Source organism: Toxotes jaculatrix, chromosome 3 (assembly GCF_017976425.1).
Source record: "Toxotes jaculatrix isolate fToxJac2 chromosome 3, fToxJac2.pri, whole genome shotgun sequence".
NCBI lineage: Eukaryota > Metazoa > Chordata > Actinopteri > Toxotidae > Toxotes > Toxotes jaculatrix.
This window is the reverse complement of record NC_054396.1, coordinates 14478396-14505434: the sequence shown is the minus strand read 5'-3', so window position 1 is coordinate 14505434 and position 27039 is coordinate 14478396. Positions and strand designations below refer to the sequence as shown.

The following is a 27039-nucleotide window of genomic DNA, read 5'->3' as shown; positions in this document are numbered from 1 at the left end:
AAATTCCAAAGCTACCCATCAGTATGTTAAGTAATTAAAATGAGCTCCACCTTTACCAGCTACACCATTAAAGTTATGTTTACATTAATGCATCAATAATTTCAATCGAAGTATTATTCTGAAATGGGATATTTTGTGTAATGAGTACATTTTAATGCTGATGCTGTTACTCTTTTACTTTAGTAAAAATTTAAATTAATTCTAACAGAGTATTTATTGATTGTGGTATTGCTTTTTTATGACCCAAGTACTGGCATTACAATTCAAACCATGGCTTAAAAAAGGAAAACATTTTCACGTTAAGTTGAACATCGTATGACCAACAAAACCAAAACCAACGTCATGCCATGCCATGTTAATTTCGCAATCACGTCAGCCAAAAATCTATATTGTATTTATAAACGTTTTGCTAGGTAGCATTTTAAAATATTTTAGCACACTTAATCCTGTCGATGTTACTAGAGGAATTGAAGCGTAAAGGTGTACTTGTTTTACTACACGGCGTTGCTCAAAGGCACCACTCCTCTGATCCGGACTATTGCAGTGAGAGAGAACACCGCACACTCCGGCGACGCTTGGATAAAAACCTATGCGCACTGATATCCCTCCGCGTAGAAAAGTTAGTAAATGTTATTTTCCTGAATAAAAATTAAGTATTTTTATTACTTGAACTGCAAACCGAACACACAATTTTGGTGATAATGAAAATAAAACTAGACATTTATTAGCTTTTTTTTTTTTTCATAAAAAATATATAGAGGGCGTGGCGATTGCACTACTTCTCACGGTACAACCTCTTCCGGTCCTCTTTCCAGCTTCCCGTGCAACATGGTGAGTGTGTTTCAGTGGCGGCCGTCTGGCAAAAACAGAATAAACTGGTGTTTTATTCGAACAGTCACACATAATTGTATCTTCTTAGATATTATAATCACATAGCTAAACCACTATGTGGGGAATCGATGGTAGATATCGGTCAAAGTGATAAAAAAAATGAATCTGGGCCTAATGCTAACCTATTAGCAGGCTAGCCGTTTTGTGCATGTGTTCCTGTGAGCTAGCAAAGGATAACGCCGCTGTTAAAGTGCGGTCTAACGCAGTGAGGGGCGTATGGGGTAAAATACAAGTCATATTCTTTCACTTTGTTTCCTAACAAGTCAGGTGAAATAACACAAAATACGCAAAAATACACGTTTAACAATATGCTCAGCAGTCGGTTCGAGATACCGCAGACAAGCCATGCATTTGATGATCCACTGTGTGGAGTCAAGCCATCAAATACGAGAGAGACAAGCTAATGGACAGTATTCACCCAACAAAATGCTCAGATAACATCTTGTAAACGACAGCACTATGATTTTATACCGTTATTGTGAATTGAACTGTAGAAGTGGTGTTTCTGTACGCTTATCCTTAATTAATTACGTTTTTTTATTTTAGTTACTTCCTTAAAATGTATTTTTTCCATCCCAAATCTGTATTAAAGCAAACGGGGTTTAATTGAATCGCCCTGCAACACTGAAGTGATTTGATCAGTAGGCAGTATCGATCACTATTGCTGGGTTTTGTTTAACACTTCTTGTACCAGCTGCAGTTATAACTCGATTGACAGAAAAATAATTAGCAATTATTTTGATGATCAGTTAGTAATGTTTCAAAAATGTTTGCAACCTCTTATATGAAGATGCCCTGCTTTTCTGTTTTAATATATTAAACTGAATATCTTTGGGTCATTTTTGGACTGGAAACTGCGATGAACAAATTTTCTGCAAGATACTAAGCCATACATAAACTGACTAATTCTAGTTTGGTTTAAATTAATGATGTGCAGATGCCAGCTTTTGGTTTTTGATGTTCCATGATATATCACTTGGTACTGAAATGCTAAAGTATGATACCAGCCCTAACTGTTAAGTTGTAACATAGCTTGTACTAACTGGCCTCTGCTTTACAGACTAAGAAGAGGAGGAACAACGGTCGCGCCAAGAAGGGCCGTGGGCACGTGCAGCCCATCCGCTGCACCAACTGTGCCCGTTGCGTCCCCAAGGACAAGGCCATCAAGAAGTTTGTGATCAGGAACATAGTGGAGGCAGCGGCCGTGAGAGACATCACAGAGGCCAGTGTCTTCGACTGTGAGTGCATTAATTTATTTTTCCAGTTCACACACATCATCCCCTGCTGTTTTAGTATTTTTTAAATCATGTGAGCATGCCCTCATCTGTACCTTTGTCCTCTGTGTTCACTCTGCAGCTTATGTACTGCCCAAGCTCTATGTGAAGCTGCACTACTGTGTCAGCTGTGCCATCCACAGCAAAGTGGTGAGGAACCGTTCCTGCGAGGCCAGGAAAGACCGCACCCCACCACCCAGATTCAGGCCCACAGTGAGTACCAGTATACCATCCACACAGGTTCAGTGAAGCTCTACAAAGTCTTATTTCAGAGTATAATTTGACTAGTTGCAGCAGGAGAAAAACAAGTGAAAATGTCAATGTAATTAATTCAACTAATTAATTACACCTGTGTTTGACAAGTCAACGGTTACATGAATCTAAAACTGTTTTTTTCCCCCTTGTTTAACAGGCTGGTGCACCAAGAGCTGCTCCAAAACCTCTGTAAAGCAGATTTTGAAGATGCTGTACTCCTGAAGAATAAAGTCAGAAATCTTTACAAAAACCTTTGAAGTGTGAAGCTCATTATTCCGAACTGACCATGTGTTGTGTAGTTGTAGGAAAGACAGGCCTGTCAAGTATTTTATTTGGAACAGACTTTCTTACAGTACAAAACTTACAGTAGTTTAAGATCAAATTACGCAAATGCATAATTACATATGATACATTTGAAAAGGCTCTGCAGTTATTTAAAGCGATATCAGACCATTTACAGAAGGGATGGTGGTGGGGGGATTAAAGAGTAAAACTGAAGGGAACAAATAGTGCAACAAGGAAAACATCTGAACACAAAATACCACAAAACTAGAGTTAGTTTCTTTTCTGAAGTATAGTCTTGAATTGGAGTACACAGTTTTATTTGGTTGTCCTTTAGAATACAACAGAAAGGTGACTGGGGTGTAGGTTGAGGAGCAAACAGCATTGGTACCACATGCATTGGGTTTAGAAGCACGTTACTGCCCAGTGTAGCACACAAACAAAAAACAAAAAATCTGTCCAAACCTGCACCTCGTGAAGGTAAAGAGGGATTTCAGATAGTGAATTTGCACCTGCTTTGATGCAGAATTTACAACTTCAAAAACACAGTTCTACAAAGGGATGAGTTGAGTCATGGACTGGGGCTCCACTGCAAGGTCCTTTTTTCCCCCCCAATATAGTATTTTTCTACAGGATTTGTCACTCAAGTTCAACATAATGGCTGAAGGTTCAGGTGTACAGGAAGTGTTACACATTTTAAAGTTATTTCTTTGGCTCTTAGCTGCCAGCAATACCAAAGTTGTTCTCATGTATCTATGGTCCTCTGATTGTAAAAATGAAAAATTGATTCTGGCCAGGGTCACTAATCACTGGTGGTTCTAGGTATACTCTACAGCTGTTTGTAAATAAAACATTTCAAAGATGGCCAAAACAACATGGAGCCTTTTGTAGTGTGCAGTACTTGTACCATGGGATTAACAAAATACGCTTTACACTTAAAATGTGACTATTTAAACTGTTGAGAGAAAAAAAAAATGCAGGAAAGACCTCAGGCCAAAGGCACAATAGCAAAGTCTACTACACACAAATCACACCAACTGGAGAATAATCACACCTGGGCCTTTTTTTCTGTAAAAAATTGTTGCCTAAATCAGAATATACACAGTAAAGCAGGGGGTGAGATGTAACTGATCGGTCAAAGCCTTTTTTTTTTTTTTTCCTTTTTTTTTGCCCATGCAAACTCACATGACAGTTTCAGTGATTTGCAATGACAACTTTGGTGTCATTTACATTAAAGTCACACTAAATGTTTTCTGGGTCAGGCTGCAGAAAAACCACATTTCAAAATTGTGATGTTCAATTTACAAACCGACTTCTGTCCTAACATGACCTAACAGTCTGTATTCTCATATTAAGGCAAGATAATCTGATCTTTAAATTAAACTACAACTTTGGAAGAAATATTTTTAACCACCTGTTAAGGTTTGTATGTTAACATACTGGTGACAACATCACCACATTGCATTGTGCCAACTTTCTCTCTTGTATCTCATACAGCAAAAGTACACCAAAGTCAACTTTCTAACCACGGCTCAAACAAATGTCGCTCCACTTAAGTACTTGTAACAATACTTGAAACAAAAGTGAACTGAGGTAAACACTTACATCATATTTTCAATATTCAACATATCTTCAAAGGGAAACCCCAAATTATCTTTTCTAAATGCCTTTGCAAAACTAAGGGGAGAAGACCACTTTTAATATCTACAAGGTTTTTTTTTTTTTGACAGCAGTGAAAAGAAAAAAAACGTAGTTCACCTTGTAGCTTCTTAGTAATTCATACTCTATGTACAAATATATTCATTCACTAGAACTTTTTATTTTGCCACTCTAATAGGGAAAAGTGCTTACCAGTAGGAAGTTGTGGTTCTTTGGCTCAGCCATGAGGGAACCATTATTTGGTATTATACAGAACCACACTCACTGTGATCTCAAAGTAAAAAACCAGTACTTTTTTTTTTTAATTCCACTTCATAATCATGATATTTTGGAGTTTCTGCACATTTTGACCTCTACTTAAAAATGTGAGAATCCAAACACAATTAAATTCAGTACACAACAGAACCACCAAAATGAACTTAAATGTCCATTTAGAGCCTTGAATGGTTCAGTGGTTTCTGGTTTGCCTGCCAACTTCTGAAAAGCAACATTTTACTGAAGCTGAAAAGATCTACGCCAGGGGTGTCCAAACTATTCCACAGAGGGCCGTGTGGCTGCAGGTTTTTGCTCCAACCAAGCAGCAGCACACCAGACTTCACTCATTTAATCAACTGATCTCAGTCTTCAGACAGTTGTTGTGTGCTCTTCATTGGTTGGAACAAAAACCTGCAGCCACTCGGCCCTTTGTGGAACAGTTTGGACACCTCTGATCTACGCTTCTATGAAATAAAGTGAAAATGTCTGATCTGATACACATATAGGGGACATTATGTTAAACAAGTCATTTTCTGTGCCACATGAAAGTTAATGGGCTCAAGTCAGCTGATGATTTTGACTATTGTCACTATTTTTCCAGCCTTCATGGACATCAGTACATACATAAAATTAACTATCAACACAAACTGGTATTAATTTTTGTGCCTAATTTCCATAATCTAGACTTAACAAGTAAGCCTGCTGGACAGTGCGACTTACTGTGCTTTAAGTGTGTGAAGTGAAATATAAACAAAAAGTGGCTTAAACAACTCTCTGTGTTGTTCTAACATGTAAACAGCCAGAATCACGAGCTGACAGTGTTCTTTGAACTGACACATTTCTCTTGACATATATTTCATTTTTGCACAATTTTACCAAGACAGGATAATTTATTATAAATCACAACTGACAAAACTGAACACCTGTTTCACTCTACTGTCACACCGGTGCCTGGTGACTCTGTGGACTGAAATGTGTTCAAAGAAAAAGCGAATAAAACATCTTTTTTGGGTTTAACCTGTGAGGACGGTAGTAAACTGCCACTGTACACTGCACTCATTCATGTCATAGCAGCGTGTGCCAAATGCCATGCACATTTAGTCTTTGATAAATTAGCAGAATTGATTCTTTGCCAACACTTTAAGAAAAAATCAACCATATCTGAATAAGATAAATAGATATTGTGCAAAGCCATAAGCCAGAGACTGTACAGTGTCTGGGAAAAAAAAAAAACTCGAGTGATTAAACTGTTTTATAACTCAGAATCTCTAACATCACCCACAATGATCGGTTTCAGGACGTGACGTGGTGGCTCATGTCCCTCAGTCTGGTCAACAAGGTGTGATCAGGGTGAAGAAAGGCACAATACAATGAGATACACCAAAGTCATGTTTAAATATAGCATAAAAAGATTAGTGTTGGTTTGCAGTTTGATGGACTGATGAGAGGGAAAATGCTGAGGACTTGTAAAGACCCTAACCTCTGCGGTAATCTCTAAAATTGTGGCAGTGATACTCGTACTCCTTTCCTAGTGAGAAAAACAATCCGTCAGTTTTTCCTCACATATGAGAGAAATGTGCAGGTCATTAATGTATTCTACAAAATAGTTTAATATAATCATAGTATTCTGGCAGGTATCAGTGCAACAAAAGCAGTCATAGAAAAGAAAAACAAACATTTCATACACAGCCCCACTCAGCATTCACACAAAAAAGGCCTTCATTTTTCACTTACTTATTCAATTTACTTTCAAACAAACACAGGGTCGCTCACTTTCTCTCTCTCTCTCACACACACACACACACACACACACACACACACACACACACACACACACACACACACACACACACACACACACACACACACAGATCTGTTAACTAAAACCCCATCAAGAACAAAAGTGCATTTCTAACTCACGGACAACTCCTCAAACAAATGTATTCAACTTGGACCTGGTTTTTGAGTTTGGTCTGCACTTCACGTCACATTTTAAAAAGCAATCCATTGTACACAGTCAGCCCCAAGTATGAAAAAAAACTCAGCAAAATGTAATGCTTGTTAGGGGATCATTTAACTGAAAAAGTGCTTTTAGAACAAGGCAAAAATAACTCTACAGATTCCATTTAGGCAAGCCTCTCAATTTCACATTATTTTTTCTGTTAGTTCTGTTAAAGTGCACAAGAGGGGAAAGTTTTCATGTCATGGACAGAAGTCAGATTTGTCTACTATAACTTGTGCAGCAGGTGTGATTCCTGAAATTTGGAGCAAGGCACATCTGTGGATGAGAAAGTGAATTGGCTCTTCATCTACTTTAGAATACATTGAATTAAAAGTGCATTTTAAGTGGATTTGTTGTTCAAAGTGCATTATAAATAATAAGGATCACCATTATAATTTTAGAAGCATACACATGAAGTTTCCATTAATGCTGGTACATACTTACTGTACCAGTACCTCCTTGAAGTATCATCAGTGCCCCCTTTAGCTTGTGTGCAGACCAAACCCAACCAGGTCCTTGTCTCAGTGTAAAAAAACAGCTCTAGGTGAAGTAGGTTGTCCACCCCTTATTCTCAGTCGAGGATGTGCTCTCCACGGACGATGTGTGAAGAAAATTCATAGCGGTCCTGGCTGCGGTGGCCACAGATGTTACACTCAAAAGGCTGGCGAAAACCGTGGCAGCCCATATGGATGGTAAACATGACATGGTCCAAGAAAAGCACACGGCAGTGCTCGCAACGGAAAGAGCGCACAGCCCGCCCCTCCCCATCTACAACTCGAAAAGCCTCCCTGGAAGTGGAGGAGGGTGCTGTAGGTGAGCTGGGAGTTGGAGCGAGGGCCGGAGGTGGGGGGACCGAGTGGCCTCCATCCTCTCTTTCCACCTCCCTTTCTTTGGCGTGGCTGGGGCTGTGTCTGTCCCGACTCCTGTGATGTGCAATGGGAGGAGGCACTGGGTTGTGATTGTTGGAGTGGAGGAGATGATGGCCATTGTTACTGTGCAGGGTTGGAGTCAGAGCAGTACTGTTGCATGGCTCATCTGGCATGCTCTCTGTGTCTGTAGAGTCCTGGCAACCATTGCTAGGTGAGGGCACGTGACTGCGACCGACAGGCAGATCTTCATGACCCTCTGCTGCCTCCCTTCCCCCAACACCTGAAGCTCCCAACCCAGTTCCTGTCCCTGTACAATCCAGCCTCGGGCCTAGAGCGACAGGGGTGTGGGAGGAGCTGTGGATCGGCCTGAGTTCTGACAGACATGAAGGGTGAGTGGTGGGAAGGTGTAGAGGCCTCAGTGTGTCTGATACCCCTCCTCCGTTACCTGCTATGCCTGTGTATTCTCCTCCCAGACCAGTAAAGTGCGGGGCCTCAAGGTCCCCTGCGTGCATCTCCCCGTCTTTATCCAAACCAGCACTGAGCTCATAAGGTGCATCTCCAAGGTTGAGGCGTATGTGCTTCTGTCCTGTAATTTAGAGAGACAATCTTACAATATTGTACAGTGTATGTAGGAGCCATGAATGTATTATGTATTTTTTCTATTAGTAGTAAGGTTAAGGGATATTGTTTGTTTGGGTTTTTTGTTTATTAGGATATTGTTTATGTGATCATGTTGATTGGGGGGTTAGCGGGTCACATGATTATGGGCGTGTATATTAATTGATATCACCTGTTGGTCTTTTTTTTGTTTGAGAGAGAGAGAGAGCGGGTGGGACGCCGTATTTTTTGTTGACCGCTAATTTTCTTTGATCACTGAGATTATTTTTGGTTATATTTTGGAGCACGCTATCATGAGTTTATTATCTTTTGTTTGTTAATAAACTGTTAAATTTAGGTTTGAAGTCTCAGTGGATTTTTTAGGTAGCGCGTCAGACAATAGGGCCCATCCTTCTGTCTCTCAGCGACTCTTAGGACTGCGAAGTCGCTACAGTGTAGGTGTGTGGAAGATGTCACAACATAATTTTCAAGAAATATATAGTATCTGGAAAGCTTGTTCAGGTAAATGAACAGCTTGCCAAGTTTTTTGGATTAATTCTGAATATAATGACTGAGATAGATATGTTGTTGTTGAAAAAAAATCCAATCAAATTCTAGTTTTTTTTTCCAGTTAAATGTTTGGAGTCTAATCCTGTTATTATCAGCGAATCAGATCTGTGCAAACCAAATTATTGATGGTAAGCTATGACAAATTATACTACTTGGATAAGACAAATATGCATAAAATCTTGAAGGCTGGTGGTCACATCATTAGGACAAAATGATCAGTCGTAATGCATGTGGTATCCAATTCAAGCACTGAATGCTGTTTCCTAAGTTTCCTGTACCTGTCCACACTGAGACAAAATGCTCACCTACAAATTTTTGTGGTGTGGATCTCTTGCGTTTGGTGATGCTGTTGGCAAGCCGATCGATAAATGCCATCTTGTCTGAGGAGGGCTGCAGCAGAGAGTCTGGTATAAACTCTAGCTCTCTCATCTCCTCGCCTGCACAGAGTACAAACAAATTGTAATGTTATTTTTGGGGTTTTCTTATTATCAAGATGTTTCACTTGTATGCTGGTTTTCCTTGGAATCTAAACCACGTGACTATAAGCGGGGGTTTCTGTGCATTACCCTGTTAAAGATGTAGACTACATTTCTACAGTAGATGATACTACAATCCCTTCGGAAAGTGATATTTGCAGCACGATAATGTGATTTAGATTCCTTTCTTATCAGAGAGAATGTTTTTTACTTCTGATATGTAATGTTCATGAATGTCATAAACACATACCTGGATTCTGTGCACTGGATGGCTGCTGTGACTCCAGACTTTGTAAGTAGCTGTGGCAACGCTCGCGGTGCTCCTCCAGTGTGCTCTGCTGTTTGTAACTACGGCCACAATAACTGCACTTATACGGCTTCCCAACAGTCGGAGAGGACACTAGGGACAAAGTAGGAACATAGCATTATTATTGTCTAAAAGTGTCAACTGCTTTATTAAAAAGCTCACTCATCAAAGCTTCAATTTGTCCTACCTGCATGAGTGCGAAGGTGGCCAGTAAGTGCATCTCGTCTCCGACAGGCATAGCTGCAGAAGGGACATTTAAAGGGCTTTTCCCCTGAGTGCAGCTTGATGTGGCGGAGCAGGTTACCTTTTTGAGTGAAGGAGGCGCCACACTGATTACACTGGAATGGTCGCTCACCTAGGGATAGATTAAACCCCTCAGTCCATCTTCTCTAACAACATGCATAGCATTCTGTTTTACATCCAGATCCATATGTTAAATTACAATTATCAAAGCAGATTTTTTTCTGCTGTTCATCTTGATTTAATGACCAGTTTCAAAAGCCTTTCCATAAGCAAGGTTTCAGTTCTGTATAATCAACATTTTTTCCCAAGCATGTTATGTTTTTCTCCCACATTTTTCACTACAATATAACTGTGTCCACACAGGGTCAATACTTGTGTCAATGGCATACAACAAATCAAAAAGAAAAAGGAAAACACGTCTGCAAGACATAATCAAAGTCAATTACATGTCACAATCAAAGACATGTTTTATATGTAACCTATTTTATTTAACAAAAACGAAGTGTTTTCTCACAGAAAAGAGTTTTTGGATCTAAACTGATTAGTCACCTGTATGGCTGCGTTTGTGCACCATGAGAACATTAGGCCCAATGCAGATCATTCCACAGACGTCACACTTGAGCTTTCCATTTGGCAGCCGGGTGGCTCCAGTTGGATTGGTTTCAGGATTGGCGAGCTCCCTGTAGCCTCCGACAGCCTCAGATCCCTGTTCTGGACCACCGTCCTCTACCCGCTCCCCTCTTTCATCTTCAGTACTACGACCTGGGTCTTCATCACTGTACAACTCCACTTTAATAGAGTTGGCTAGAGGTGCAAGATCAAAAATAAAGAAGGCTTAAATGAGATCATCAACCAGCATGTTAGACTTAAGAGAATATAATATAGAGTGAGCATAGGTTTACGTTTCATTAATTATGTTGCACACCTTAAGACAATCTTTGAAAACATCTGACATCTCAGTAAAGCTGACAAACAGTTCCATTAGGACCTAATAAATATGAGATATTCTAAATAATTAAGATTTGGGGATTAGATTAACCATCACATAGTCCATTTTGTGTGATTCACACTTATTTTCTCACTGACCACTGAGGGAGCGGCTAGGAGAGGTCTCTTTGCTGTTTGGAGTGCTCACTGTTGGACCACCAAGGGCCCCTGAAAACTCTCTTTCCATTGAAGAGTCTCCACTAGCTGCATTTAAAAAGAAAACACAAGCAAGATCTGTCATTTAAACAACACGTCAGCCTCTGAAGATAAGCATATTTGTGACACAAGAGACCAGATTCCTACCTGATATGTAAGACCGGCCATTGCAGTCATCAACATCCATACTAGTTCAAGCAGAATACTGAAATGACAGTTATGCCAAGATCAAACTGAATTATCTCTCACATAGTCCCTCTCCTGCACTGATTCACTCAAACATAACTAAAAATAATCACACTTTAAAATAGCAGGTAAATATACAGTAGTTACAGGTAGAGGTCCAATTTGACAACATTATAAAATGAAAAACCCCCAAATTAAATTGAAATTGCTTGAGAAGTAACTTACAAGTTAAATTACACCAGAAACTTTCAGTTACCAAAAGAAAAAAAGGAGAAACACTGTTAGCTTGAATGTTAACTAACTACCGTTAACTTGTCGGTGCAATTTAAGAGAGACCATGCATTTTGAACTGCACTAATATTTAAGTGTGACACTGGCTCATTAATAACAAATGTGCTTAAGATTAACCAATGTGGGTTAACTCATTGCACCAGAAAACAGTTAACTAGTAGCTAAGTTAGCGCCAACTTTAACCATAGCGGCTACAGATCAGCTGATTGACTCAGTAACTATAAGGTTGACTCATGACAACACTGAGAAAGTAATTTAATGATGACCTAATCTAACGTTAGGCTTATCCGAGACAAATTAGTCTGAAATCCAGGTCCAGCGTTTACATAACGGTGGCGTTAAGGTAAAGTTTGAGGGTCGGCCTCGGCGGCTAACGTTAGCTTACTGCATGTGATGGAAATTACCGTTAGCCAAGTTAGCTCAACTCAATACTATAACGCTACAATAGTCTGCAGTCCTTGACAGCTTACTAAAAAGCACGGAGCAAAGTTACAGCTAAGTAATATAGACAATGACGCAAGGTAGATAACACTGACTTATGACTGCCTAATGCTAAACTGGACACTGAAATCGCAACATCGCCTTGTTTAACGCTAGCATAACAAACCACCGTTAGCCTGAACTATCTTAGCTAGCTAGCCACCACAGCCAATGTTTCCTCAACCGTTGCTATGGTACCCACCGCCTCCCAGAGAGCTATGGCTAACCAGCTAATGGTTAGCTAGCTGGCTAGCCTCGTCTCCTGAAGCGTTGAAGCTGACTTTACAACACAACACAGCGGAGGCAGGGGACTGCAAAAGTACTTTTTGAGGTTGCCCGGTTCTCCCAGTAACGGTTGCATTACCTGTCCCTATCAGGGCCGTTTCAGTGAGGTTATTCTGTATTTTCATCTGCCTGTTTATGACGGCGGCATCTCCCGGCAACGTTTACCTCCAACTCCAAACAATTTCCGGTGACATCCCAAGCGTAGCTGCCTAAGAGCCAGTATCAGCAAACGGGCTTACAGGAGACACAAAAAAGGGGGAAAAAAATATGTAAACATACTTAGTATAGTAACATGCATCCTAATAGGGACTTAGTTGTGTTTTTAATTGAGATTATTTTTGCATCTCTTACAGCTGACGTATTGGATGTTTGTTGTAGTTTAAAGCTGCAGTTGCCTTAGGGGTAGGCTACTTTATTTTGAACCACACCTCATCAATCAATGTGATGCTCACTGTCTAAACTCTGCAGGCTTCTAATCACATTTCCCAATATTGAACAGTGCACGAAATTCTCAGAAGTTAAAAAAAAAAACGTGCAACCCTTGTACACTGTACACCTGGGATCCAGGAGGTGCCAAAAGCAGCAAGAGGAACTCAGCAGACATCCTTGCCTGTCCCATCCAGTGTGCTTGAATAACTGCTTCTGTGACTGCTTGTTTTTCTTTAGCATCGTTAACTGTGTTCAGTTAAAAGTAGGGATCGCGATCCTTTGAAATTTTGTGATACCAGTCTGTTACCAGTAACAATACCTCAGTTTTGCTATCAAAAGAATAACACTATAACAAACTTAGGTCTGAGATTTTTGTTTTAAATATGAGAATATTTTTTGCCAAACTTTTGAAATGCATTTGTATTATATTGTTTTAATAAAAGTTACCAAAAGTGCAAAAAAATATTAGTTAAGCCACGAAATAACTGATCAATGAATAAATAAGCAAAACTTTTGTTGGTTGACAGTTTTCAATATTATCTTCTGTTTCAATCAGTCCCCACAAAATAACTGAAGTTCCATACTGAAATGAACATAGCCTACAGAACTAGGGGTCAGACTCAGACGGACAGGCATCAAAACATGTCAGGTCTAAAGCAGTACACTTCACATGCAGGATGTACGTGAATATATTGAGTGTTTCGACGACTAAATGCTAAAGCAGTCACCAAATATGTGCTTAATGCCTTTAACTTTTACTTCATTACATTGTTTTTGAAAGCCTCGTCACTTTATGTTTAGTGCCCAAAAACCTTTGCACAGTATTGTATTTACATTAATGTACTGGTACTTTTACTTAAATAGCTAAATACTTTTTCCACCATGGTTCTCGATCAAAATTTGTTCAGATGAGGTTGTGACCGAATATCTATGTTCTTTACATTTAATAGGTGTGAAAACCTGTGTCACACTGTTGTATGCTGAAACAATACAAGCGCACTCTTGCTGATGGTGAAGGACTGTGACTGTGGGCTGAAGCTCAGTCTGGAAACGTCTAAATGGCAGCTGTGTCAAACAGGCTGGGCCGCACAAAGAGTGACCTCTACTGTACAGACTGGCCAGAGTGCCCGTGCATGTCAGTCCTGACGTACCCGCTGTTTTACGACGGTGTGCTTACACAGACAGTTTCCGTCAGTTTTACTCGCGTGTCGTAAGCGCGCTGAACAAGCTTTTTGCCGTTACCAATTTCAGTTGAAACGAGAATTTCATTATTTCGAACTGCCCGTCGATATCGACTACTATATCGAATAGAGAAAGAGAGCAGTTTTGATAAGTACAAGTTGTACTTTCTGTACTTAAACTTTGAGGTTCCAGCTCGAGGCCCAGCGGAGAGCTCGAGCGGCAGCTCTGAAAAGTTTGTTGTTGTCACGTGACGCGAGACGAATGTGGCGATAAAAGTTTGTTTAGATAGTAAAACTAGGCGGCGTACTACGTTATATAAAACTACCGAACACCGTTTTCACCGCAATGCCTCAACCAAAATATCGAAAGATTGCTGTTATAGGTTACAGGTCTGTAGGTGAGTAAAACACACGAGCTCGTGTAGAGCTAATGTTAGTCGGCTAGCTGGCTAACAGGCTAACGTCCTGGCTTTGTTTTCCCTGAGTGTTTCCGACTCTCAGCAGTAACTCTAGCTCACATTTGTTCACATTTCCCTGAGTTACATGTGTCGGCTTCGCAACTGATTACCAGTCTACACGAAATTCAACCGTATCTTGTTGTATAGCTGTAGCTATATGTTACTAGTTGTAATGTGTTGAGTGAAAATAAAGTTAGCTCAGTCGGTGAAGTCTTGGTGGACTGCCAAGTGGTGTATGTCTCTATGTAACGTTCAAATGTTAAGAACTCAACCCATGACCATATTTACCTCTTAGCAAGTCCATTATCAGTCGATTATATTGTAAACTGTCCTTGTGTGGCCGATGTTGCAGCAAATTCTGTGACCCAACAGATTATGAGGTCTAATGAGCATTATCAACCACAATAACACTGCAAACCTAAAAATAAAAAAGTAAATATTTTAAATCATTCTTTAGCACACAATTTATCTTAATAGCAGGTGTTACAGCAGGTGAAAAAATACCTCTTTTGATTGGTAAATTTTGATAGCTGTGGCAGTAGAAACTGTAGGTCTATCTGAAGAGGACTATCACTACACCTGTCAGTATCTTTTGATCCTTTGGTCTGTGTCATCTTGTTGATTCTCGTTTTGATCAAGTCACTAAAATGAATGGGTAACGGAAATTGGTGTAGCACTTGTAATTGGTAGTATGATCTGTTAAAATGTTCTGTTTCATGTAAAGGCTTAAAGCATAAATAAGTCACTACACTGATACAGTGTTTGTGTGTGTTACAGTTACATATTGTAACATACAGGATTGTTACCATAAAGAGATGGTTTTAACATAGTAATAAAACAGCAACATTGTTTTTTTTTTCCCTGCTTAGGAAAGTCATCTCTTACAATACAGTTTGTGGAAGGACAGTTTGTTGACTCCTATGACCCCACCATTGAAAACAGTAAGTGTCAAGAGTCGGTAGTTTGTAATATATTGCAGCATTGCACATCACAAAGAATTTGTCTTAATGTAAAAAAATGTTTTGTAAAACAAACTAATCTCCTTTCCTAGCCTTTAACAAAATGGTCAACGTGAATGGCCAAGACTTCAATCTTCAGCTGGTTGATACAGCTGGACAAGTAAGTTGTTCATCTGCCACCATAACTGACCAAAGTACTAAACTCTTTGCTTTAAAACAACACTGTTGTTTTGTTAATTACTAATATTTAACCTTAGGTGCTGCTGGTATCATGACATGTTCTCAGCTTTCAAATTGACAAATTGTTCATGTTTTTCAAACAGTCATACTCAATGAGATTATCATACCTCTCCTCTGTCTGTAGGATGAGTACTCTATTTTTCCACAATCCCACTCTATGGACATCCATGGCTATGTCCTTGTCTATTCAGTGACTTCCATGAAAAGGTGAGTGGATGGTTGTGATGTATTCATCGGTATGAATAATGTTAGGTAAACAGTTATTAGTTATGATACCCCTTAATTCTTAGAACACTGTACATTAGGTAGGTAACTCTATATGTCTTACAAATTATTCTAGCATTGTGTTTTAACATATATAGACTAGACTGTTCATAATACATTATTCCTGAAACACAGAGATTTATTAAGGTTTAACTCGCTATCATGTATACCAGGAGTGTCATCCAGTTCACTGTAATTGCCATATAGCTAGGTTTATAATGTTTGATTTGTGATACTGTATCATAGAGGGGTTGAATCAGCTATGAGGTTAAGGCTTAGGTTTTTGGTGTTGTTTTCAGCTGCAGATATCCTGACGTACAAGGTTTTTTAGGCTGGTAGAATAATAGAAAGTCAACATTTAAAAGTACTTTGATGTCTGTCTCTGTTCAGTTTTGAAGTTGTGCAGGTTCTACATGACAAGCTGCTAGACATGGTTGGGAAGATACAGTAAGTTTCTCTCTTTAAAATTCCCTTTAAAATTCAGTGCTTCCAAATTTGTGTTTTTCCAAGTGATTTTTTTTTTCAACCAGGATATTTTCTTTTTAGGGTCCCAACTGTTCTCGTAGGGAACAAAAAAGATCTCCACATGGAAAGGTAATCAAGATGATGCTAACAAATATAAACTACATGTATGTTCTATTATGGTCAGATAAAACTAACACTATCAGAATGTTAATTTTAAACATACTTTAACACCTGTAATTAAGCATAAAATAAACATAGCCCTTTTTATCTTTTGGCAGTTAAAGGATAAGTTTGGTAACATTCTTGTGTGTTTCTTAATATCAGCACATTCAATGAAAAGAACAAAACTAGCAAATATTGTCTGTGTAGCCAAAGCCTCATATGGCTTATGCCTCTGTGACGAAGGCCTCCGTTGTTGTCCCAAAGGTATTAAATCGCATCACTGAGCCATACAGTTGCATTTGGTGACATCATGTTCTTTTATTGTAATGGACACAAGCTAATAACATTTGCTAATAACTAAAGTGCCCAGCTGTTTCTTTTTAAGGTATATGTATTTGTGATCTGTTTTTGAAGATTTACACCTTCAACAGGGACATCTGGGCTTTGGGATGAGAGCAGTAAATTGGCTAGAAACTCTGAGAGGATTACAAGATGGACTAGCATATTGTTGTTTTCTGCCTTTTCATGGAATTTAGGTTGAAAGATGTGAGAGTTTTCTGTTTCATTTTTCCCAGGGTTATCAAGCCTGAGGAGGGAAAGAAACTTGCTGATTCCTGGGGTGCTGCATTCATGGAGTCCTCAGCCAAGGAGAATGAGGTAATCATGGATATCTCTTTGAATACCAACTCATTGGTGCGGTCCACACAGTGTTTCTGGCACAAATTCACACTCTGCCGACAATATTCTTTCAACGCAGACTGCTGTGGAGGTTTTCAAGCGGATCATTTTGGAAATGGAGAAAGCTGATGGTAATGCAGCCCCAGAGGAGAAGAAGTGTGCTGTGATGTAAACGTGTGTCCAGGACATCAGTAAGCTCATTTGCTGAAGACAGGAGGCACAACTTCACCGGCTTGCCAATCGTGACCTCACCGACATCAAGATACTGCAGTGGAACTTTTCTGCTCCGTTGTGATACCAGATTGATTTACATAGTGAGGCAACTGCCCAGACAGTTGATAAACTATCCCACTTCTTGTAACCACAGGGAGAAATTTCTAAGAGCAAGATTAATCTGTTTTAGACAAAGAAGCACCTTCGGTTGAACATGTTGAAATGTAATCTATGATTAGGCAAAAATCTTGATTTTGAGTTTAACCAAATGCTCAGAAAACAAAACAAGATTGTCTCAATTAACTGCCTCAAATATTTTCATTAACAAATTGTGGTAATAACTACTTGTAAATCCGATATATGAGACATCATTGGCTTGTGTCTCATAACTCTGTGAGTAGTTAATGTACAGTGAGTGACCTTTTAAGACTAGTATATTATTTCAGCAGGTCTTCTTTTTGACAGTGATGCAGAGTCACAGTTCACATTGATTTAAATGTGGTGTTAAAATGTCACTATTTCTCACAAATGGAGGATATCCTTGAACACCCGATATTAGATTTCTGATAAGAAATTTCACTGTGGTTTCACAGTCCTTCTCACTGTAATTTTTATCAACTCATCTTCAGGTACCGTTCACCAATGAACTTTTGAACTGTGTCTTCACGACGGAATAATCTATTTGTATATTTAACAACAAACATTTTAAGCTTTTCTGCTAAGCAAATATGCCTCTTCCATCATTTCTTCAGTTTAATTTCTCCTTTTTGGCTATAATAAAGTTATCTTATGGGCAACTCTCAGAAAAATTTAGTATAGATTGGAACAGATCTTTCTTTACCGGTTATGGCCTTTTTATACAATATGAATAGAATCTTAGAAATTGGTTTGATAATATTGGTTATATCTTGAGTGATGCCGGTTTGCTCTCCCGTCAATATAAGTAGAGTATATGCTTATAAGTGCGTTATAATAATGGACTTTGTTGAGTTGCAATTTTTAAATTGCATTTTAACACTGTGTAAGACCATTTATGTGGCTGATGGGCCACAGAGTTAGTTTAGTAATTTTTGAACTCGTGATTTTGATTTGATGTTTCATGCAAGCTTGATAAAACCAAGCCAGAATGGCATGCAGCCCATTTAATTCATATTGTGGACTTGCATGATCACTGTCAGACACTTGAGATCCTTAATGACTTGTTTTTCTTAGCTCTTGTAGCTTTACAGAGACATGACACAGACTGTGGATTTTTCCCCCACGATCCCCATGTTGTACCTGTAGTGGGTTATTGTAACTTTTTATCAAGTGCTTTGCTGAGTAAGTAGTTGATTGATGGTGGTTGAACAGAAGCTGGTGATGTTGTGTCTTGTGCCTTTACCGCTCTTCAAACTCCCTCATCTGCTTCCCTTCATGACTCAAGGTGCTCTTAAAGGTTTTTTTTTTTTTCCTTCTGTTGACTTGATACCATGGATGCAGGTGGTGTTGTGCACCTGAAAACCAATATTCCCTTGTGGGTCAACGTTAATTCAGAAATCTTGCTGTAAACAGTTTTGTATATAAATAAATCTGTTACTCATTTGATGTGTCATTGTGCTGATTTTTGGTACGTTATTTACAGGAGTGGTTGGAAGTTTATGTGCAGTCAACATGGACACTAAGTTCATGGCGATGTTGGGCTTTCTTTGAACTGTTTCAATTTATTTTTTGTTTTATGAAATCAACACAGGGTCAAAACTAAACTATATATAGCATAGCTAACATTTGGTCTTCAACAGGCCTCTGGCAGAGTTCTGTTTGGATATTTGACCACTCCTCTTGGCTGAAATGGTAGAGTTCAATTAAATTTGCTGGTTTCCTGGCATGGACCTGATTTTTAAGGACAGTCCTCATATTTTCAATAAAGTTGAGGTCAGGACTTTGGGAAGGCCATTCCAAGAGCTTAATGTTTTATCCATCATACAACCAGCTTTGATGTGTGTTTGGGGTCATTGTACTGTTGGAACACCCAATTGTGTTCAAATTTCAACCGTCTAGCTGAAGATTTCTGAGGTTGTCCTCTTCTACATTATTCCATCCACTTTGTGCAATCTACCAGTTTTACTGGCACCAAAACTAAACAGCCCCAGAGTGTGATGCTACCAGCACCATGCATAACCGTTTGTATGTGGGCTACACCTCCCATTAACCTGTGCTATACAATTGTTTGAAATGATTATCTCGCAATTTGCAGTTGTTTGGAAATGACTCCAAGAGACACTCCTGACTTGTGTAAATCTATGATCCTCTTTCTCAGAACTGCATGGAGCTCCTTGGACTTTCCCATTGTAATGTGTATTGGTCAATCCAATAAGTGCTGTCAAACAAAACCTTTTTAATGTGGGCACGGAGAAGCTACCAGCTATGATTAATCATGAGCACTAACAGGAAGTTAACAGGCCATGGCAAGTTAAAAGACATATTGAAACTTACATCTTTCAGCCCCACTGAAATACAAATCTAAGTGGGTGTATGTATCATTTTGATCCTATAAGTCTAATTTTTTGACCCTGTGATGATTTCAGAAAACCTAAACTAAATTAAAACATGTACACCATTTTTTTTCTAGATGAAGATGTATGTTGAGTACTCATTCTGCCCAGTGAAATCACTGAAAGCCCAATATTGCCAAGACGGTCGTGTCCACCATAGTGTGTGTAAACTTCCGACCACAACTGTAGGTGGCAAAAGCCAAGGTCGCCTATACAGTATATTACTGCACCTCCTCCAGTGGCGGTCTATTATGGCTGATGTACTACAAGAGCGGGTCACATTTCAGTGGGTTGCGGTGGCTTCATGCGCTAAATTACTGTATAAAACGCATGTATGCAGACACAGCGCCATGGTGTGGAAGTTATTATAAAATTCAACTCAGTTTTTTTTTTCTATGAGACCTGAGATTGTAGTGCGGTAACACTACGTGTAGTACGGTAACGACTGTACAGTGAGTTGTAGCGGAAGACTGTGCCATACTCCGCCAGCTGTAAACGAGCCCGGCTACAGTAAAGCGAAACTGCGCATGGGACATGGAGTGTGTAAGTTATCTTGCTAACTCATGCATGTATAGCTAGATAAGCTTTCTAGCAGGCGCTCTCCACCTGGGTCAAATAACGACACTTGCCGAAGCATGGTAACGGTAGCAGCTAACAAGCTAACTAATTGTAGGCAGAGTATTGCCGAGACTAGGTCGTATGTTAGTAAGTCCACCGTCAGGAAGGGACACATTTATAAACATGGTTTCAGTACCAGCACCAGTGTAAATAATTTCTAAACCAAGACAGTTTGCCACATAATGTCTCATCAGGATAACCGAGGCAAAAGGCAGCACCGAAGTGAAATGTCACCTCGACTGACTCGTTAATGTCAATAGACTGTGACGGCAGCTAACGCTAACACTTGGCTAACGTTAATATGATGGTTTTGTACAATGCAGCGTTAATCAGATTGCATTTAACTTCAACAGCGGCGACCCCGGGTCAGTTTGACAACCAGGCTCAGTTAAATGCTGGTAGTAGTGTTAACCGACTCTTCTGTAACAGCGGATATAACTAGCTGTAGCTAATTGTTACAAGGTTTACTCAAGTGAGCAGCTGTGCTTGGCCGGCGCCCTTTGAGGTTTATCTCCCTGACTATAGTGTAAGCTACGTGTGTACACTACAGTACAGTTAGCTATATCCCACAACTGAAGTCTCAATCAATCGATCAATGCATATTTTGTGATCTTGTTCTGGGTGATAATGCAGTGAACATGTTGCTATTAGAGACCGTGATACATTCCCACGCTAACCATCAGTGGTGAAAGAGGAAGTGTGGAAATACTCGGTAACCAGTAAAAGTCTTATCAGTCATTTCAAATTGTACTTAAGTGAAAGTACATAAGTGTTAGCATCAAAATGCATTTAAAGTACAAATAGTGAAAACACAAATTTTAGAGTAATATACATTATATCATTGTATTATACTTCTTTATACTTTAAGCAATGAAACAGTGATATAAGCATCACTTTAATTTTGCAGCTTAACTACTTTATGCAGTGATATCTATTTGTTTCGATGACACATTTTGTAGTAATCTGAACATGAAAAGTAACCACTAAAGTTATCAAAGAAATGCAGAGGAGTAAAATAGTAATTGCTTTTGAAATGTAGTGGGATAGAAGTATAAAGCAGCATAAACTGGGAATACTCAAGTAAAGTACACTACTTTTGGAAATGTACTTGCTTACTTTCTAACATTGCTAACTACTTAACTTTACCTAAACCCAACCATACTAGTATTAAGCAAAATATGATTGTTTGCAGCATTATAGCTACATAAGCATAATAATGTCAAGGGATGTGATTAATCGAACCTTATACTATAGCCCCACTTGGCAGGCCAATCAGTGCTTCTGCCCATAACCCTGATGGCTGGGGATATTTTAGCCATGTTGCTGTGTGTATAACAACAGAGCTTACCTTAGCTTACCTTTCCTACATTCACTACTTTGGAGGGTTGCCTATACATGCTGAATTTTAATGACTTTTTTTCTTTCAGATTCCAGTAACTAATGATGATTTTGAGGGCAAAAAGGACCCAGTCACAGAGGGTAAGGGACTTGTATAAGTCTCATGAGACCAAAATGAGAAACTGTGACATTTAAAAACAGACAAACAAATAGTCTCTCTTGTATTCCTTCAGACCCAGAGCACAATGTGTACACCAGGTTTATGAAGTCCCACCGGTGTTATGACCTTGTACCTACCAGCTCCAAATTGGTTGTGTTTGATACATCACTTCAGGTAAAACAAAAGCTTTAAATCAAACCAAAAATGGGAATCTGTCTCTCAGTAGCTAATATGGACTGAAACCTTTGTTGCAATTAATGTTGACAGGTGAAGAAGGCATTCTTTGCACTTGTCTCTAATGGGGTAAGAGCAGCGCCTCTGTGGGACAGTAAGAAGCAGTGCTTTGTTGGTAAGAGTAATTTTCATTTGGCTCAGTTTCACTCTCTGATTAAGAATGAATTAAATAACGGGATGATTAAATGCTCCTAATTCTGCTCCTACAGGTATGCTTACCATCACAGACTTCATTAACATTCTTCATCGCTATTACAAATCTCCACTGGTAAGAGGGTTACATTCCTTAAATTGTGAGATTAGGTGTAACATATTACAGCCTGAGCTTGAACTGCAAGGTTGTGTGGTTATATTTAGGGTTTTCACTAATATGTTACTGAACATGCTCATGCTCCCTTTTCCCTTTGTATCAGGAGGTCTTACCAAAGACAAACCGTTCTCTTTTTGTAATTTCTCAGGTTCAGATATATGAGTTGGAAGAACACAAAATTGAGACATGGAGAGGTGAGATTGTTTAATGAATATGTAACACATTTCATGTCATTTACACTGTTATTCTTGAAGATAAACTTTATTGTCTGTTGTGTTTATAACAGAGGTGTACCTTCAAGACTCTTTCAAGCCTTTGGTTAGCATATCTCCCAATGCAAGGTGAGTATTTTTTTTTCTTATTTTTTTTAAAGCTTGGTTAGCAATAGTATTTCCAGGCATCAGCATTTTGTTGTTGTTGGTGGTGTCAAGTGTCACTTGAATACATGGTTGTTGCATGCTGGGATATAGAACCATTGGGAATCTGATGCTTTAACCTTTAGTTATTAGTTACTGCCACAGGCTAAAGCATCTGTTACTATTTCCAGCAGATGTTGTTGAGAAGGTACAAATACTGTATATTTATATGTTGTAACCTATCAGGTGTCTGAAATGTTACTCCACACCTTGTTCTTTTAACCAGAGTCTCTGTAAAAACAAGCAGCCATCAGACACCACCTGAAAATTAGCTTTGTCTACAAGCAGTGTTTCTACACTTCATAATGTCATAAGGAAATGATGAACATTTTGATCTTTCAGTTCCAAAGCTTTTGTTGTCTAAATAAAGTTGCTTGGAGATTTCATGTTTTGCTTGTACTGATAACATTTATTGTATAAATGCTACTCTTAACCTACACTTAAAGTTATCACATTTCCTGCCAAGATTCAAGATAATTGTACTTTATTTTTTTATTTAGCTATTTTATCTCACAACATGCAACATCTCGCATAACTTGATTGACTTTGTCCTTTCTTAACTTCTCTGCATTACAGTTTGTATGATGCAGTATCATCTCTACTGAAGAACAAGATCCACAGATTGCCTGTTATCGACCCCCTGACGGGGAACACACTCTATATTCTCACACACAAGAGGATTCTCAAGTTCCTGAAGCTCTTTGTAAGTCCCTCGGGCTTCTGTCCTCACTGCTGCTGCATTAAATACTGTAAATCATCTGCTGTTGTTTTTTTCAGTGTTTTTCAAGACTAGTAGCTACAGTAAAGGAAACAGTAGATTTCTAAACTATTTTACAAGGACATATTTAATCAGGTGTTTATATTCTCTTGTTACTGTTTTCAGATATCAGAGATGCCAAAACCCTCTTTCTTGAGTCAAACCTTAGAGGATCTGAACATCGGAACATACAAGAACATAGCGGTGGTCCGCTCAGACACACCTCTGTACACAGCGCTGGGTATTTTTGTTGAGCAGCGAGTGTCAGCGCTCCCCGTTGTGGACGACAAAGGTGTGTACGCTGCTTGAAATGACTTGAAACCTTCTTGTTTTTGCAATAATGACCAGAGACCTCTTGATTTTTTAAAAAATGTACTGGGGTGCTGTTTCTCTCTTGCAGGTCGAGTGGTGGATATATACTCAAAATTTGATGTGATAGTAAGTTCTCATTTGTCACTGTCTCCTCACCTTATATATTTCAACCTTATTGCTTGTAAGCTGATAGGAAATTTTTTTTCCAGTTTTCTTTCTTATATTGAGTAGAGTTTGGATATTCAAATGATGAGTATTTTATCTATATATTTCTGTTTGTCTGCTTAATTCATCTACTTTCCTTTGAATTTCCACAAACAGTATTGCATCATGATATATATCAATATTGCGGTAAAAAATTACATATAATGTGTTAGGGGATTCCTCCATATTACCCAATATGGTAACTATACTATACTATATTTTCTGTGCAGTTTAAGATGAATGCACATTTTTAATCTAAGGGTCTGTGTTTTTATTCAGAACCTGGCAGCAGAGAAGACGTACAACAACTTGGATGTGACTGTAACCAAAGCCTTGCAGCACCGCTCTCAGTACTTTGAAGGAGTGCTGACCTGCCACAGGAACGAGACCCTGGAGGCCATCATCAACAGACTGGTGGAGGCAGAGGTGAGGGTTGGATGTAATTGTTTATCACCAAGTTGCTGTCTCTGGTAGCTGGTTTACTCCTTGTCACTTGTGGCCTCTAACTTAAATTCCTCTGGAAAACTACCTGAAACACAGCTGTGGCCACAATGCAACTTTTCTTCAATTCCCACTTTAACTTAACTAAGCTCTTCAGTGTATTATCACTGCACAAAGTCACTATTGCATAAGACTGAACTCTGCTCAGCTCACTTCTGTTACTAAGTCACCAAGATTTCAGCCAGCCATTATTCTGGTGTCTGTCGCTCCATTGTCTCTTGCTATGTCAGTGCTGCTGTTTGTGCACATTTGCATTGTCATGTATCAGTTTCTTTACACACACCTTTGGCCATGGTATAAATTCTGTTTAGCAGATATAAAAGTAAAGCTGATGGTCGTCTTCTGTGTTCCTCAGGTGCACAGGCTGGTGGTGGTGGACGAGCAGGATGTGGTGAAGGGAATTGTCTCTCTGTCAGATATCCTCCAGGCACTGGTGCTTACAGATGGAGAAGAGGGTAAGTACGGTTGTTGTAGTTAGGATCTTTGGAGCTTGAACTTTTTTTTTTAATACAATGAGGAGCATATTAAAAATACAGGAAGTATTTAAGTAGTACTAAATGGAGTGTAATCACTCCATATTTTCCTGAACGTGTCTATGGTAAACTTAAGGCTATGTGTCTTTTCTGTCCACAGGCACTGCTTGAGGAAATAATAGAAGGACAGGCTACACAGTTATAAGAAGGGGGCCAGAGCAAAGGGAGAGGGAGAGGGGAATTATGACAGTAGGTTTTAGTATCATCGTCCGTCTCCTGTAACCAGGTTTCCTCTGTTCACACAAGAAGATGTCCTCCTCTCTGCAAAAAATATGACGATCACTTTTAGTAACACTGCAATATATATTTTTAGTTGTACGGGACGTATAGAAGCTCCAGTAAATCGAGACAAATTCCAAGTCGCCAGAGAGTGACAAGAAAGATGCAAAAGCACAAGAAACTTCTGAAGAGGAGCTGAAGCCTCTCAGGATGACCAGCATCATTCCCACCTTTGTGGCTGTTGTGCTGATCTGTGTCGAGATCAGCACAACATTAATTATGACTTTGATTACAAAGGTATTCCTGATAATATAATTACCAGATGAAATAAGTAGTCAATTATCGGCTAAAGGACAACCGATTCACCTGTATTGCCTTTTGTTGGCAGCATTTAATTTCCACAATGAGGCCGAAATTTAGATGCACATTGAGCCTGTTTAAGGATAATTTTAGACACTGTGTAAGTTTGGTGTGTGCTGTTGTTCTGGCACATTAGACATTTGCCTGAGCCCTGTTCTTTGTACATACAAGTACTATGATATTATCCAAATGATCTTGTTATTCCTTATTACGTTAGCTTTATTATTTAAATGCAAACGGAGGATTGAGCTTGTTAATCTTTTTTTTTTTTTTTAACTTAAACTATTACATTCTTCCAGTTTGCAAAAACATTTTGATGGATATATGGTTACTCAAGTGTTTATCTGTATGTGTCATACATACTGTACATGCAGTACAGTATGTACAGTATGTACATACTGTACATGCAGTACATACATACATACAGAAACAAGCCACGTACTACTATGTTTTCGAGAAGATTGGAAAATGATGTAGTGTAATTTATCATTCAAACACTAGGATGATATTGGAGATGGTCTTGCTTATCTTGAATAAGTGCGTATTTTTCTAGATTTCAGCATCAGGACTGTTAAGCTTCAGGCTCTGGATAAATTTGATCTGAAATTAAAAATGGATTTATGTCAACTTGTCAACAATTAACAGTTGACGTAATTCACCACAGTTACCAGCGTGAGAAGAATCCAAGGGCTTGGGTTTTAATCTGTTGTGTAGCCAGAGAGCAAAGTAGCAAACCTGTAACAGCACTTTGGGCTCCCAAGACAACCTCATTGGTGAAGTCTAGAACAGCACTGATGGATCTGCTGTTTGAGACGACCGTTAGTTGTGCTGTATTCTGTTTGAGTGCACAAATTGAATATTTATGGGTTTTTTGTTTTGCCATTTTGTCTGCGTTGTCATGCATAACTAAATGTGTAATGGATTGTACATTTTACTTTAGAGACAACTTTGTTTTTGCTTGTTTTGTTGGAAACACTTATTATTATTAGTAGTGTTAAATTAGTGTAATTTGCTTATTGCTTCTGTGCTTCAAAATCTCATCAGTTTTTGGAAATGTGGTCCATCACTTGAAAACTAATGGTCGAATTAACAGTTTCTGTGTTATTCATTTTCTGATTTATATGTTAGTGTTTATGTCCATGGCAAAATATCAGATGTTATAGGTTTATTTGATTGTTTTCTGTTCATTGTGTCTTAGGATCTTTATCAAAATCACTTAATACCAGCATTTCCTTTCCAAATTTCTAAAGAAGATACATCATTCACACACTTCCTGTTTTGGTATACATGAAACAGAATGTGTACAACTCTATATAAATGTACCATTTTTGTACTAATCTGCATTGAGATTATAAATTTAAAGGATGTGCAATAAAGATTCTTTGAGTTTGTTTTAGATGGTATTCATAATTAGTGGAAGCAAGCAAGTGTA

The 27039-nt window shown here is 38.8% G+C and overlaps 4 protein-coding genes across 7 annotated transcripts; 3 read left to right on the top strand and 1 right to left on the bottom strand.

The window, feature by feature from the left end:
- Nucleotides 1-794: 794 nt before the first annotated feature.
- On the bottom strand, nt 795-12228 carry LOC121179177 (zinc finger protein Eos-like). Of its 4 annotated transcripts, none has more exons than XM_041033853.1 (9): nt 12145-12228; nt 10971-11028; nt 10767-10871; nt 10230-10484; nt 9625-9792; nt 9381-9530; nt 8960-9091; nt 5252-8073; nt 795-805 (listed from the first exon to the last, which is right to left on the bottom strand). In XM_041033853.1, the coding sequence occupies exons 2-8, from the start codon at nt 11008-11010 to the stop codon at nt 7190-7192; spliced, it is 1734 nt and encodes a 577-aa protein (XP_040889787.1). In that variant the 5' UTR covers nt 11011-11028; nt 12145-12228; the 3' UTR covers nt 795-805; nt 5252-7189. The 4 variants fall into 4 exon arrangements, with proteins under 4 accessions (XP_040889787.1, XP_040889788.1, XP_040889786.1 ...); XM_041033854.1 differs by lacking the exon at nt 12145-12228 and adding an exon at nt 11235-11925; XM_041033852.1 differs by lacking the exon at nt 12145-12228 and having other exon boundaries at nt 10971-11925.
- LOC121179179 (40S ribosomal protein S26) lies at nt 799-2670 on the top strand. The gene is made up of 4 exons (XM_041033856.1): nt 799-831; nt 1952-2129; nt 2248-2378; nt 2578-2670. Exons 1-4 carry the CDS (start codon nt 829-831, stop codon nt 2611-2613), a joined length of 348 nt encoding a protein of 115 aa, XP_040889790.1. The 5' UTR covers nt 799-828; the 3' UTR covers nt 2614-2670.
- A 1443-nt stretch (nt 12229-13671) lies between the features above and the next one.
- Nucleotides 13672-18695, top strand: LOC121179751 (GTP-binding protein Rheb-like). The gene is made up of 8 exons (XM_041034770.1): nt 13672-14073; nt 15003-15074; nt 15185-15252; nt 15457-15539; nt 15987-16043; nt 16143-16190; nt 16799-16880; nt 16981-18695. Exons 1-8 carry the CDS (start codon nt 14022-14024, stop codon nt 17071-17073), a joined length of 555 nt encoding a protein of 184 aa, XP_040890704.1. The 5' UTR covers nt 13672-14021; the 3' UTR covers nt 17074-18695.
- Nucleotides 18696-20082: 1387 nt separating this feature from the next.
- On the top strand, nt 20083-26994 carry prkag1 (protein kinase, AMP-activated, gamma 1 non-catalytic subunit). Its single transcript, XM_041034548.1, has 13 exons — nt 20083-20188; nt 21691-21742; nt 21835-21935; nt 22029-22110; nt 22205-22263; nt 22454-22499; nt 22592-22646; nt 23298-23424; nt 23605-23770; nt 23879-23916; nt 24274-24420; nt 24851-24950; nt 25129-26994. The coding sequence occupies exons 1-13, from the start codon at nt 20180-20182 to the stop codon at nt 25137-25139; spliced, it is 993 nt and encodes a 330-aa protein (XP_040890482.1). The 5' UTR covers nt 20083-20179; the 3' UTR covers nt 25140-26994.
- The last annotated feature ends 45 nt before the right edge of the window (nt 26995-27039 follow it).

Coding starts and splice junctions, on each gene's coding strand:
- LOC121179751 (XM_041034770.1), top strand. CDS start 14,022: ATGCCTCAACCAAAATATCGAAAGATTGCTGTTATAGGTTACAGGTCT. Junction 15,540..15,986: donor TCAGTGACTTCCATGAAAAG/GTGAGTGGATGG, acceptor GTCTCTGTTCAG/TTTTGAAGTTGTGCAGGTTC. Junction 16,044..16,142: donor GACATGGTTGGGAAGATACA/GTAAGTTTCTCT, acceptor TTTTCTTTTTAG/GGTCCCAACTGTTCTCGTAG.
- prkag1 (XM_041034548.1), top strand. Junction 23,425..23,604: donor TCAAGTTCCTGAAGCTCTTT/GTAAGTCCCTCG, acceptor TACTGTTTTCAG/ATATCAGAGATGCCAAAACC. Junction 24,421..24,850: donor ACAGACTGGTGGAGGCAGAG/GTGAGGGTTGGA, acceptor TGTGTTCCTCAG/GTGCACAGGCTGGTGGTGGT.
- LOC121179179 (XM_041033856.1), top strand. Junction 2,130..2,247: donor AGAGGCCAGTGTCTTCGACT/GTGAGTGCATTA, acceptor TTCACTCTGCAG/CTTATGTACTGCCCAAGCTC. Junction 2,379..2,577: donor CACCCAGATTCAGGCCCACA/GTGAGTACCAGT, acceptor CTTGTTTAACAG/GCTGGTGCACCAAGAGCTGC.
- LOC121179177 (XM_041033853.1), bottom strand. CDS start 11,010: ATGGATGTTGATGACTGCAATGGCCGGTCTTACATATCAG. Junction 10,872..10,970: donor TGGCCGGTCTTACATATCAG/GTAGGAATCTGG, acceptor TTTTAAATGCAG/CTAGTGGAGACTCTTCAATG. Junction 9,531..9,624: donor CCACCTTCGCACTCATGCAG/GTAGGACAAATT, acceptor CTTTGTCCCTAG/TGTCCTCTCCGACTGTTGGG.